The sequence below is a fragment of the Garra rufa genome, chromosome 8 (genome assembly GCF_049309525.1).
Source record: "Garra rufa chromosome 8, GarRuf1.0, whole genome shotgun sequence".
NCBI lineage: Eukaryota > Metazoa > Chordata > Actinopteri > Cypriniformes > Cyprinidae > Garra > Garra rufa.
The window spans coordinates 40,810,435-40,824,310 of record NC_133368.1 but is presented as its reverse complement, the minus strand read 5'-3'; the positions used below and the strand labels follow the sequence as shown (position 1 = coordinate 40,824,310).

The window sequence follows — 13,876 nt, the reverse complement described above, 5'->3', positions numbered from 1 at the left end:
GTCTTAGTCTTAGTCTTTTGGACTAAAATGCTTCTTAGTTTTAGTCAAATTTTAGTCACTTCTATATGTGATAGTTTTAGTCTAATTTTAGTCGCCGAAAATTCAAAAAGGTTTTAGTCTAGTTTTAGTCGACGAAAAGTCAAAAAGGTTTTAGTCTAGTTTTAGTCAAAAAAAGGGAAAAAAGTAGTCTTTTAACAAATTAATGTAGGTCAGTAAGTATTTTGCTGTTGGGTAGTGTCACTTATAAGTTCTGAAAATAGCAGATCTATAGTTCAACACAATGTGAGCCTCCGGATCGACTATTTTCACCAATAATTACAATAATGAAGGAATGTTTTAGAACATAAAAGACAAACAAGGATGGAATGCTAAAACGGCTTGCCATACTAGTATAGCAAAGAGTATTTAATTCTAAAACGGCTTGCCATAGCGGCAGATACTTTTTAAGTTTTAATTGGCATGCACAATAAGCAGAAATGTCATGCATTTTAAACGTCTGACGGACCACCCACTAACATTTTCGTCTATTCTCGTCTCGTCAACGAAAACTCACACACGTCTCGTCATGTTTTAGTCATCAACGAGCCATTTTTATCTCGTCATCGTCTGGTTATCGTCATGAAAAAAAGTGGCGTCAACGAAATGATTTCGTCATCGTTGACGAAAACAACACTGTTATACAGTAAATGCCACAATTTCGTTTGCGTTTTCCGCATCAGGGAAATCATAGGCCCTAGATTTTTTGATAAAATGTAATGTGGATATTTACCCAACTGTTCTAGAAGTTTACTGTTATACAACAGCTTAAGCTTTAATACTTATAGTTTTCTTGACTTGTTTTACTTTTCAAGTGCATGGCGAGCAACTCCAGACCTCTGTAAATATTCTAGTTGTGCTGGTGTTGTTCGTGACTAACAGGAGGGCTTTAGAGATTATCTGCTCTTCTCATGAATACACCCATTAAACCAGCATGCACAGTTGCCAAAGCTTTATATCGATGCATTTTATGCATCACATTTCTTGGACTCGCCCAATTGAGGCGAAAGCGTGAGTGTGCACATTAGCATTTTGGATCATGTTTGCAGCCGTATGCAAACTAATTTATGGACCCCCCTCACCCATTGGTGATAATACATGATCTGATTATTCATAAGGCTCGTGTATATGTGTGTGTGTGAGAGAGAGAAACAGAGTGAGGGGGAGAGTGTCTTGTCACTCTCCCAGATGCACCTGGTGCCTTTAGATGAGAAACATCAGGCTTGAGCCCTCACTGCACAAGCCACACAAACACATGCAGGAAAAACACTGGCACCTTTTCCAATTAAATTCTACAATAATGAGTCTTACAAATATTCCAAAATGAACACAGACTATTTCAAGCATTTTTTACTGTTAAAAAATAAAACAATTGTCACAAGTGCAACACAGCAGTTAGTTGATTCATCAGAACCAATATGTTAATTGAGTACATTTTTATTTGAAATGAAAATTTTTAAATGGATTGAAATAAAGAAGAATTGATTGCAAAGAAATGATTGCAATTGCAGTGAACCTGAATTTGTTGCTTTTGCACTAGTTACCACAATATATTACATTTAGTAAATTATTCTAAGGATTGGGACATGTTGGCTTGGTATGTAATTTTCATACACATCATTTGATTTAATTAACAATTTAATTGTTTTGTCTTGTTTATGTAACAATGTGAACTTTATATATACTTAATATACAGTTCAGGTCAAAAGTTTACATACACCTTGCAGAATCTGCAAAATGTAGATTATGTTAACAAAATAAGAGGGATCATTCAAAATGCATGTTTTTTATTTAGTACTGACCTCAATAAGATATTTCACATAAAAGATGTTTACATATAGAGAATTTTTTTTTAATTGCTAAAATTCTGTTAATATATTTTTTTAACTGACATTGTTTATCCTTCATTTGTCAGTTTTTTAATTATTATGTAATATTTTTTCAAATATTGAAAAGCTATGCAAATATAATTTGACTGCAGCTTTTCCATGTAGATTGATAAATTATTATTTATTTTTATTTTTTCACATTTTTCAAGATTTCCAGCTGGTTTTGGAGCAAAAAAAAACTGTTTTAAAATCGTTTAATTCTTAATAATAATGATGATGATGCTAATAATAATATTTTCCGAATCATTTCTTTACACTTGAGTTAATCTGCACTAAATTATATAGACTAATGAATGGAATAAATCTGCATTAATTTATAAAATAAATAAAAACTGAATAATGTATCTTTTAAATTGTTTTCCCAACAGATCCTACAAGAACAAGCCATATTTTGCTTTGGGTAACGGAAAAAGCATCATGTTAAACACCACTCTGATCAACACTGGAGATGATGCTTTTCTTCCCAAACTTTACCTGAGATTTCCCAGCAACCTGCATTTCATCAAAGTTCTGGAAGTAATTGAATTCTGTCACAGTAATTCTTCATTTTGTTCAGTTTCATCTTAGATATCTAACAGCAACCTTGTAGTTCTTGGTATTTCTGATGCCATTTAATTGCCTCTTGCCTTTAATGTGCTTTAATATTTCTGATATCATATCAGGAAGATAAATACATCAGCTGTGAAATCGCAGAGGAGAATAAAGTGGCCATTGGACTAGACTGCAATGTTGGGAATTTACACATCGCCCCTTTCTCAAAGGTAAATGTCTTTAGGAGTGGAAGATAAATGAGTTTGTCTGGAATATAAACCTCTCTTTTCTTTCTTTTCTTTCTTCCAGATCAACATTACATTTTTACTAGATGTTATGCAGAACAGCCACGCGGGAAACCTTAGTATTAACATCAATGCGACAAGGTAAGAGATCCAGAGATCTCAGTCCTAGATATGAGGAATTCATTACAAAGGATGGTTTACACAAATGCAAAGACATCTGAGCCAAATGTAAACATTTGTGGAGAGCATTTTGCTACTGTTTATGGTTATAAGTTGACATCAGAATGCATAAGACAAACAGTGGCCTTGTTCAAAGGTTTTGTGTGCTTTCAGTGTTAGAAACAAGAAAAACATTGCATCTAAAGATGGATGTTTACATAGCCTATGTAATGAGTTCCTATAATGAAATCTCAGGGTATATTAGGGCTGTACTCCAGTAATTAAACTCATTAAACATTTTCTCTGATAGAAAGATCTTTCCCACATATACAATGACCCCAAAAAGCATTTGGACACTTAACTGCACTTAACATGACATTTCATTAGATAGGACACTATCAAACTAAGTGGCGTCTGCTAGAGCTTTACTCTAAACTAGCGTCACGTTTTTTATGAGCCATTTTCTTGCATTTATGCATTTTTAATTGGCTGTAAACAGTTAAAAATGCAAGAAAATGGTAAGAGAGCACTAAATGTTAACCAAGCCTATATTTTTTTCAGTGAGAGCTTTGAAAACCTAGATCTTCAGCACGACAATGTGGCCGCTCTCACGTTGCCCTTGAGATATGCTGTTGACCTCAATGTTCATGGGTAAGTGATCTGTTTTGCTTATTAATGTGAATCCATAGAATAACAGAACAAATTACAGGATGCTTCTCTTCCTCTCTTCTGCAGATTTGTCTCTCCGACTTCATTTTTGATTGGAGAACAAGAGTCGGTGCCGGTCGATTGCTATTCTGAGAAGTTCAATTACACGTACAAGGTATTTTAGCGCTCATCAGACAGACAACAATGTCATTAAGCACTAATGAATCATATGACATGATTTGTTTGGTTAAAATGTCTATTAACTTTCAGGTGATGAATATGGGTCCTAGTAAAGCTGTTGATGCAAGAGTGAAGATCAGCTTGCCGCTGAAGCTGGTTCCATACGATTATCAGCTAATCAGGATTACTGATTTACAGGTGAGATTTACATATGCAAATATGCATTAAATGAATGAAATGTATGGTTTTATTCAGCAAGGATGTATTAAATTGATCAAATGTGACAGTAGAGACACAAAAGATTTCTGTAACAAGTTTTCTATTCATTAAAGATTACTGAACAAAGTTATTATGCAGCACAAATGTTTTCAACATTCATAATAATAAGAAATGTTTCGTGAGCAGCAAATTAGCATAATAGAATGATTTCTGAAGGGTCATGTGAAGAAGATTGGAAAATTAAGCTTTTCTATCACAGAAATAAATTATATTTAAAATACACACTGCCAATCAAAAGTTTTTGAACAGTAAGATTTTTAATGTTTTTAAAGAAGTCTCTTCTGCTCATTAAGCCTGCATTTATTTGTTCCAAAGTACATCAAAAGCTAACATTTTAAAATATTTTTACTATTTAAAATAACTGGTTTCCATTTCAATATATTTAAAAATTCAATTTATTCCTGTGATTTCAAAGCTGAATTTTTTGCATCATTACTCCAGTCTTCAGTGTTACATGATCCTTCAGAAATTATTCTAATATGCTAATTTGCTGTTTAAGAAACATTATTATTATTATTATTATTATTATTATTATTATTATCAATATTTAAAACAGTTGAGTAATTTTTTCTTAAGGATTCTTTGATGAATGGAAATATCAGCATTTATCTGAAATAAAAAGCTTTTGTAGCATTATACACTATACCATTCAAAAGCTTGGACTTTTGTGGGAAAGAAATTATAGGAATTAATACTTCGCAGGGGGGCTTTAAATGGATGATAAAGACATTTATAATGTTACAAAAGATTTCTATTTCAGATAAATGCTGTTTTTTTATCTTTCTATTCAACAAAGAAACCTGAAAAAAATGGACTTTTTTAACATATTAATAATGTTTTTTTGCAGAAAATCAGAATATTACAACGATTTCTGAAGGATCATGTGACTGGAGTAATGATGCTAAAAATTCAGTTTTGAAATCACAGGAATAAATTACATTTTTAAATATATTCAAATAGTAAACAGCTATTTTAAATAGTAAACATATTTCAAAATTATACTGCTTTGGATCGAATAAATGCAGGCTTAGTGAGCAGAAAACTTATTAAAAAAATTATTTTATAGTCAAAAATTTTTAACTGGTGTATTGAAGTAAAAACTTATTTTAAATTGTAAAATTTTTCAGTATTACTATTTTTACTATATCTTTGATTAACACAGCCTTGTTGAGCATAAAAGACTTAGGCCCGGTTTCACAAATAGGACTTAGACTAAGCCAGGATTAGGACATAGTTTAATTAGGATATTTAAGTAATTTTTATAAATGAGCTTAGAATAAAAACATTACCGATGTGCATCTTTAGACAAAACAAAGGCACTGATATATTTTTGGATCAGTCAGTGCAAGTTTCTTTCAGTTGAAACGGCTCAGACTTACATTTTAGTCTAGGACTAGGTTTAAGCCTTGTCTGTGAAACCAGGGGTATGAGACATAAGAGAAAAACATTAAAACTTACCTTTAATCTTAGCAGTATATAGTATGCACTATTTTAAAGTAATAGTTCACCCAAAAATTAAAATTGTCTTTGTTTATTAACCATCATGTCATTCCATCCCTTTGTTTTTTTTTTTTCACAAAATTAAATGTTATGCTGAATATTTGTGCTCCTGCTTTTTAAATTATGAATATGGATGAAGTCTATATGATATATGGTATAAGATAAAACAAGAATATAAAAAGTATCAATTAAAAAATTTGTTTTCATGATATATTTGACATTCATTGGTCATCAAGTTTGAAAACCTCAACCATGAAATTTAGAAGATTATTAGTAGACAATGGTTTTGTATTCAACGATTCCTCACACGGAGCTGTTATTTAGCTTCAGAAGGCATCAGATACAGCACTTTATTATTTATTATATTACCTATGATGCTTTAATATTCTTTCTGAAGCTTGGTAGTGTAAATCACAATCTGCTTACCTTTTATGGAAAACCGAACTCCAGACGTTCTTCCATACATCTCTGGCTTTATTCATAGCAGAAACACAAACTATTTCTAACAGCGCCTATAACTTATATTGTATGCTATGCACATCTTTTTCTTTACTTAAACTTAAGCTGCTTTTTGTCTTGAAGACAACTCTTGGCCACTGCTTCCAGAGGAACAATACAGGTCCGATTATTGATGACTGCGATGTACCGGAGGCTTCCTTTATTCAAGAACTTGTCTTCTTCTTCTCTCCAAAAAGCAAGCGCATAATGGTAAAACAATCATCATCATATTGAGTTCTGGAGTGTTTAGTAAAAGTGTTATAAAATGAGGTCTCATGCTCTCTTGTTCTGCAGTTCTGTGGTTCTAAAGATAACACCTGTAGGACGGTGGAGTGTCACTTTGGTGACTTAGAGGTTGGAAAGGAAGTTACCATCACTATGGAAGTGGAGCTCAACCCCAGGGTTCTCCAAATCAGTCCAGTGAGTATTTGTTAAAGTTAGAGAATCATACCATCTGTCAGTCAAGCATTGGTTGAATTGTTTATCTAAAAAATACATGTTTATTTCCTGTAGGGCAGACATGCTGTCATGATGATACAAGGCATGATTGACCTTATTTCACCAGTGAAGGATGCCAACAACATCCTATTAAAGGATGATGTTTATGCTAAAGTAAGTCTGAATCTCGACTGCCAGGAATGCTTGATGAGATGCTGCATTTACAACCTATTGTTGAACTTGTTTGAACATGTTTGCAATGTTTCAGGTGTTTTTGGAGGCTCTATCCAGCAATAAGCCTGTGATGGCTGTGCAGATTTTTCTAATAGTATCCAGTCTGATCGTTGGACTGATCATTTTAGCACTGCTTGTCCTTGCCCTCTGGAAGGTATGTACTGTATCAAGACAATTTCTGAAGCATGACTTAACATCATATTCTCGTGCAAGACTCTTCAACTCATTGGAATTAAGAACAAAGAAATTGTTCATAGCATTTCACTACAACTAGAATATCTGAAGATTTTAGAGACACAACATCTCCACTACCAGAATAAAAATTTCCTGATGATTTCCTCACCCTCATGTCATCCAAGATGTTCATGTCTTTCTTTCTTTAGTTGCAAGGAAATTATGTTTTTTAAGGGAAACATTTCAGGATTTTTCTCCATATAGTGGACTTCAATGGTGGCTAACAGATTGAAGGTTAACAATGCACTTTCAATGCAGCTTCAAAGGGCTCTTCACTATCCCAGCTGAGAAATAAGGGTCTTATCTAGTGAAACGATTCATTATTTTCTAAAAAAAAAAAAAGCACAATTTATATACTTTTTAACCTCAAATGCTCGTCTTGTCTAGCTCTGCGATATGAATTGATACTCTGTTAGGGTAGGTCGTAAAAACTCCCATCTCATTTTCTCTTCCAACTTCAAAATCGTCCTACATCACTGAACGTGAACATGCAAAGAAGGTCAAACTTCCTTTCCAAAAAATGTAAAACAATGATGTCGGATGATTTTGAAGTCTTGAATCAGAGTGCGCAGAGTATGTATGTGCATCGCAGAGCTAGATAAAATGAGCATTTGTGATTTAAAAAGTGTATAAATATCTTTTTTATTTAGAATTTTTTTTTTTTAAAATTTAGAAAATGACCCTTATTCCTTGCCTGGGATCGTGTAGAGCCCTTTTAAGCTGCATTGAAACTGCATTTTTAACCTTCGATCAGTTGAGCACCATTGAAGTCTACTATATGTAAAAAGTGCTGAAATGTTTTCCTCAAAAAAAAAACTAATTTCTTTGTAACTGAAGAAAGGAAGACATTAATATCTTGGATAACACGGGGGCGAGTAAATTATCAGGAAATGTTTATTCCGGAAGTTAAAGGAGTAGTTCACTTTCCGAACAAAAATTTACAGAAAATGTACCTTGCCATCCAAGATGTTCATGTCTTTCGTGAAAGAAATGGTGTTTTTTGAGGAAAACATTTTAGGATTTCTCTCCATATAATGGACTTCTATGGTGCCCCTGAGTTTGAACTTCCGAAATGCAGTTTAAATGCAGCTTCAAAGGGCTCTAAATGATCCCAGCCGAGAAAGAAGGGTCTTATCTAGCGAAACGATTGGTTATTTTCTAAAAACATTTCAAACTTCTATACTTTTTAATCTCAAACGCTCGTCTTGCCGACCTAGACAAGATGAGCATTTGAGGTTAAAAAGTATATAAATTGTCATTTTTTTAGAAAATAACCCTTCGTTTTGCTAGATAAGACCCTTCTTTCCTTGGCCGTGATCGTTTACAGCCCTTTGAAGCTGCATTTTGGAAGTTCAACTCGGGTGCACCATAGAAGTCCATTATATGGAGAGAAATCCTGAAATGTTTCATTCAAAAAACAATTTCCTTACAACTGAAAGACATGAACATCTTGGATGACAAGGGAGTGAGTACATTATCTGTAAATTTTTGTTCTGAAAGTGAACTACTCCTTTAAGTAACAGCATGCTGAGCTTTACCATGGTAAAAATATGTGGTAAAAGATAGAGATCCCATCAAAGCAATTCTTTTCAGTAATAAACATCAAGAAAAACACTGTCGGAATTATATTTGTAAATTATCTGTATATGTGCACATTGATACATTCTGCATTTTTGTGTTTTATGCCATGAGACTTAGAATTTTAAGGCTTCATTTTTAAAACAAATTTTGAAATCCAGATGTTTTCTTCAATTGCACCATGCTCCATCCAGCTGTTTTTGAATGCAGAAACATTAAGAAACTTAAACCATTTCTAAACCAGCACAATTATACAGGGTTGTTAATTAAAGGGATAGTTCACCTAAAAATTAAAATTACCCCATGATTTACTCACCCTCAAGCCATCATAGGTGTATATGACTTTTTTTTCTTGCAGACAGATACAATCAGAGTTATATTAACAAATGTCCTGGCTTTTCCAAGCTTTACAACGGCGGTGAATGGGTGTTGAGAGCTTTTTTCTTTCAGACGAATACAATCAGAGTTATATTAACAAATGTCCTGGCTCTTCTAAGCTTTATAACAGCAGTGAATGGGTGTTGAGAGTTTTCTTCTTTTCAGACTGATACAATCAGAGTTATATTAACAAATGTCCTGGCTCTTCCAAGCTTTATAACGGCAGTGAATGGGTGTTGAGAGTTTTCTTCTTTTCAGACGAATACAATCAGAGTTATATTAACAAATGTCCTGGCTCTTCCAAGCTTTATAACAGCAGTGAATGGGTGTTGAGAGTTTTCTTCTTTTCAGACTGATACAATCAGAGTTATATTAAAAATGTCCTGGCTCTTCCAAGCTTTATAACGGCAGTGAATGGGTGTTGAGAGTTTTCTTCTTTTCAGACGAATACAATCAGAGTTATATTAACAAATGTCCTGGCTCTTCCAAGCTTTATAAAAAAAGTGCATCCATCCATCATAGAGATAACAGTTTATGAAGGTTTAAAAGTTAATATTTTTCAAACACATTGATTCACTTTAGAATTTCATTAACCTTTCGGAGCTGTGTGGAGCACTTTTTATGATGGATGGATGCACTTTATTGGACTTCAAAATCTCAACAGCCATTCACTGTCATTATAAAGCTTGGAAGAGCCAGAATATTTATTTATATTACTCTGATTCTATTCATCTGAAATAAGAAAGTCATATACATCTAGGATGGTTTAAGTCTGAGTAAATCATGGGGTAATTTTCATTTTTGGGTGAACTTTCCCTTTAAGACTGAACAGTCATTCAGACAACCTATCAAAACAAGACTTTTGAGATGTACTACTTGCTTTTTGCTGACAATAATGCATTCTCTTGCTTTTATTAGCTTGGATTCTTTGAGCGGAAGTTGAAGGAGGAGAAGTTTGACCGGGACAGTTGGGACTACGTACCTAAGAAAGAGAGTGTGTCATAATATGGGATCAGAATGGAAGAGACTATTGCTCTGTCGACATCAAGAGCTGGACTCATGATAACCTACAACCGTTAACCGTAACGGCTGAGAACATTCATCACAAAGCGATGACGAGTACAAAGACATGATGAAACAAATGCACTTTAAACTATGGATCAAGCTACATGTGCTCAATGAATCGCTCCAGGACTGTCGTGCCAAGGCAGGAAAGGATTCAGAATGTACTGTTGCTACAGAACGTTACGGCCCTGTTCCAAAACCTAGTGAGCAACCTATGTAGGCAGCGTTTTTTAAGGCAGTATCACAAATACAATTTATAAGGTGCTATCTACGATTCTGCCTTAAAGGAGAAGTTCACTTCCAGAACAAAAATGTAATTTACTCACCCCACTGTCATCAAAGATGTTCAGGTCTTTCTTTCTTCAGTCATAAAGAAATTGTTCTTTGAAGAAACCATTTCAGGAATGTTCTCCATATAGTGGACTTCAATTGTGCCCACAAGTTTGAACTTTCAAAATGCAGTTAAAATGCAGCTTCAAAGTGCTTTAAAACAATCCAAGCCAAGGAAGAAGGGTCTTATCTAGCAAACTGATTTTAGTTCAGGCAGAGCTAGACAAGATGAGCATTTAAGGTTAAAAAGAACATAAATGATAATTCCTCGGCTGGGATCATTTAGGGCCCTTTGAAGCTGCATTTAAACTGCATTTTGGAAGTTCAAACTCTCAGGCACCATTGAAGCCCCGCTATATGGAGAGAAATCCTGAAATGTTTTCCTCAAAAAAACATAAACTCTTTACACCTGGAGAAAGAAAGACATGAACATCTCAGTGACAAGGGAGTGAGTAAATTATCTGTACATATTTGTTTTTAAAGTAAACTTCTTTAAAAAACAGCTGCCTATTTAGGCTGTAGACAGCAAGGCTGCTCACTAGGTTTTGAAACGGAGCCTAAGTGTTTCATCACAGGTTTGCCTATGATCACTGAACATATTGGTGCATAGTGGCCTGCTGTAGAGGAGAAATTGCACTGCTGTGGCTTTTCTTACTAAGGTCATTCCTGTGCATATCCAAAGAGAGACACACTCTTTTAAGCCCGCAAGTTAGTATACCCTCCACAGAGGTGACACAGGATTTTCTGGCACTTTCCATCACCCTTTTCCGAAGCAGAACATTGCTGTGATAGGGGTTTTCACACCTTTGCATCACTGCGGTATCGGTTCTCCTTGCAAAAAAAAGGAGGAAATGACACGCATTCTCTCTCTCTCCTCCCAAACTCTCGCTGCTGAGTTCAATGGTTAGAAGTTTAACGGAGATGCCAGATGGAAGGAGCGAGTGTTTGCTGTGTGCTCTGGCTGGGTGCCATGGAAACGGGGCAAAGGAGGCTGCTGTTGTGTGTCTATACTGAGCTACAGAAGAGTGATAGGATTGGCATGTGTCTGGCTCCGAGCCATTGCTTAAGAGTGTGCGTGTGTGTGCTCATTTATAGAATATGAAATACAGAAATATACAAAGCACCATCACCTCTCACTCATATACAGGCCCATACCGAATCAGCACGTGCAGAAAGCTCTCGGCCAAGTTCAAACGCAAGTCAAAAAATTATATTTAAGGTGAAAAATAATTGATTGGAATTTTTGAATTAAAACTAAGCTGTAGCTGTAAGTATGGAAACCCGTTTTCACTACTGCATAGTAAGTATATATATATATATATATATATATATATATATATATATTAAACTCACAATTCTGACTTTTTTACTTGCATTGGTGAGTTTACGTCTCGCATGTGAGTTATAAAGTCAGAATTGAGAAACTCAAAATTGCGAGTTTATATCTCAGTTCTGACTTTATAACACAAATGCAAATGAAGAATCTCAGAATTGCGAGTTTATATCTCTCAGTTGTGACTATAATTGCTTGCTTGTGATATAAGTCAGAATTGTGAGATATAAATTCACCATTCTGAGAACATAGCAGTCTTTTTTCCCCTGTATAACTTTATAATCTCATTATCTCACAATTCTGAGAAAAAAGTTAGAATTGCGTTAAAAAGTCAGAATTGTGAGATATAAACTCGCATTTTCGAGGAAAAAAGTCAGAATTGGTCGTTTATATCTTGCAATTCTGACTTTTATTTCTTACAATTTGCACTTTTTTCCTGTGATAAACTCGCAATTGCAAGAAAAAAGTCAGAATCGTGAGATACAAACTCTCATTTGTGAGGAATAAAGTTAGAATTGCCAGTTTGCATGTCGCAATTTTGACTTTATTTCCTGCAATTGTGATTTTATATCATGCAATTCTGAATTGCATAAAGAAATTCGGAATTGTGATATAAACTTGCAATTCTAGGAAATAAGCTTGTAATTCTGAAAACAGAATTTTAATAACTCACAAGTCCTTGCTTGTGTTATAAGTCAGATTTGTGAGATACAAATTTGAAATTCTGAGAACATAGTTTTCTCCCCTCAAAATTGGACTTTATAATCTCATTCTCTCACAATTCTGAGAAAAATGTCAGAATTGTGAGATACAAACTTGCATTTTCGAGGAAAAAAGTCAGAATTGGGCGTTTTTATCTGGCAATTCTGACTTTATTTCTCACAATTGTGAGTTTGTTACACAATTTGGACTTTTTTCTGTGATATAAACTCGCAATTGTGAGAAAAAAAGTCTGAATTGCCAGTTTGCATGTTGCAATTCTGACTTTATTTCCTGCAATTGTGATTTTATATCATCCAATTCTGAAAAAAAGTCAGAATTGCTTAAAGAAATTCGGAATTGTGATATAAACTTGCAATTCTGAGAAATAAAGTCAGAATTGCGAGATATAAACTCACAAATCTGTCTTTTTTTTTTTCTCAGAATTTCGAGTTTATATCTCGCAATTGTGAATTTAATAACTCACAATTGTGTTATAAGTCAGAATTGTGAGATATAAACTCTTATTTGCGAGGAAAAAAGTTAGAATTGACAGTTTGTATCTCACAATTCTGACTTTATTTCCTGCAATTGTGAATTTAAATCAGGCAGTTCTGAGAAAAAAGTCTGAATTATGTGGAAAAAAAGTTGGAATTGCGATATAAATTTGCAGTTGTGAGGAAAAAAGTCAGAATTGTGAGATACAAATGTATATTTGCAAGGGATAAAGTTATAATTGCCAATTTGTATCTCTTTATTTCCTGCAATTGTGAATTTACATCATGCAATTATGAGAAAAAAAGTCAGAATTGCCGGAAAAAAAAGTTGCAATTAAGATATAAACGTGCAATTGTGAGGAAAAAAGTGTGAATTGTGAGATTAAAAACTCACATTTGGGCGGAAAAAAAAGTATTTTTTTCTTTTTTTTTATTCAGTGGCAGAAATGGACTTCCATATTAAGTGTGCACTAAAATACAAACAAAACAATTCTATAAAATTACAGAGAAAATATTTTTTGGTATTTTCAAGTACATTTTATTTTCCAAAGCTGATTATCAAATTATTGTCAAATATGTCAAATGAAAAATGGTTTTTGGTGCTGACATTTTATGAATACAATGTTTAATATTCAAACAACAATATTATGAACTAAATTGAAAATATTATTAGTATTATTATTATCATCATTATTTATTTATTTTTTATTCTAGATTACAAAACATTTATCATTTATTTTACAAATCCGTTTTCCCAAAAACAATGCATAAAATATAGAAAAATGAGCTGCTTTGGCTTGGGCCTGTTTATAGTGTGTGGTGTATGAATAAAAAAAGCTAAAAATGTGGGATATAATGTTTATATTTGGGAAATCACATCAGATGGATTTGATGGACGTACCTGGTTATCTGAATCAAAAGGCATATGACCTGATGCACTGAAAGTCCAGTCCTGGCCTCGTTCTGTATTCAGGTTCACTTGTCAGTACTTTTTTATATAAAAGATACAAAGTCCAAAAAAAGAAAAGTCTCTACTGTTCAGGGAATGGTGTACAAAAAGCACACTGCTTTTTTAAATCAGTATTTTTATTAATTTAATGTTTTCATTGTATTTCCTGTCTTTAA

The 13,876-nt window shown here is 33.7% G+C and overlaps 1 protein-coding gene across 1 annotated transcript in view; it reads left to right on the top strand.

Moving 5' to 3' along the window:
- Positions 1-10,396, top strand: part of itga4 (integrin alpha 4) — a 42,193-nt gene extending 31,797 nt beyond the window's left edge. The window contains exons 18-28 of the mRNA XM_073845979.1: positions 2,294-2,441; positions 2,588-2,686; positions 2,766-2,842; positions 3,422-3,511; positions 3,596-3,683; positions 3,779-3,886; positions 6,050-6,175; positions 6,260-6,385; positions 6,479-6,577; positions 6,672-6,791; positions 9,746-10,396. Of these exons, the coding sequence (XP_073702080.1) occupies positions 2,294-2,441; positions 2,588-2,686; positions 2,766-2,842; positions 3,422-3,511; positions 3,596-3,683; positions 3,779-3,886; positions 6,050-6,175; positions 6,260-6,385; positions 6,479-6,577; positions 6,672-6,791; positions 9,746-9,832 (1,168 nt within the window). The 3' untranslated portion in view covers positions 9,833-10,396. The remainder of the gene's footprint in view (positions 1-2,293; positions 2,442-2,587; positions 2,687-2,765; positions 2,843-3,421; positions 3,512-3,595; positions 3,684-3,778; positions 3,887-6,049; positions 6,176-6,259; positions 6,386-6,478; positions 6,578-6,671; positions 6,792-9,745) is intronic.
- The last annotated feature ends 3,480 nt before the right edge of the window (positions 10,397-13,876 follow it).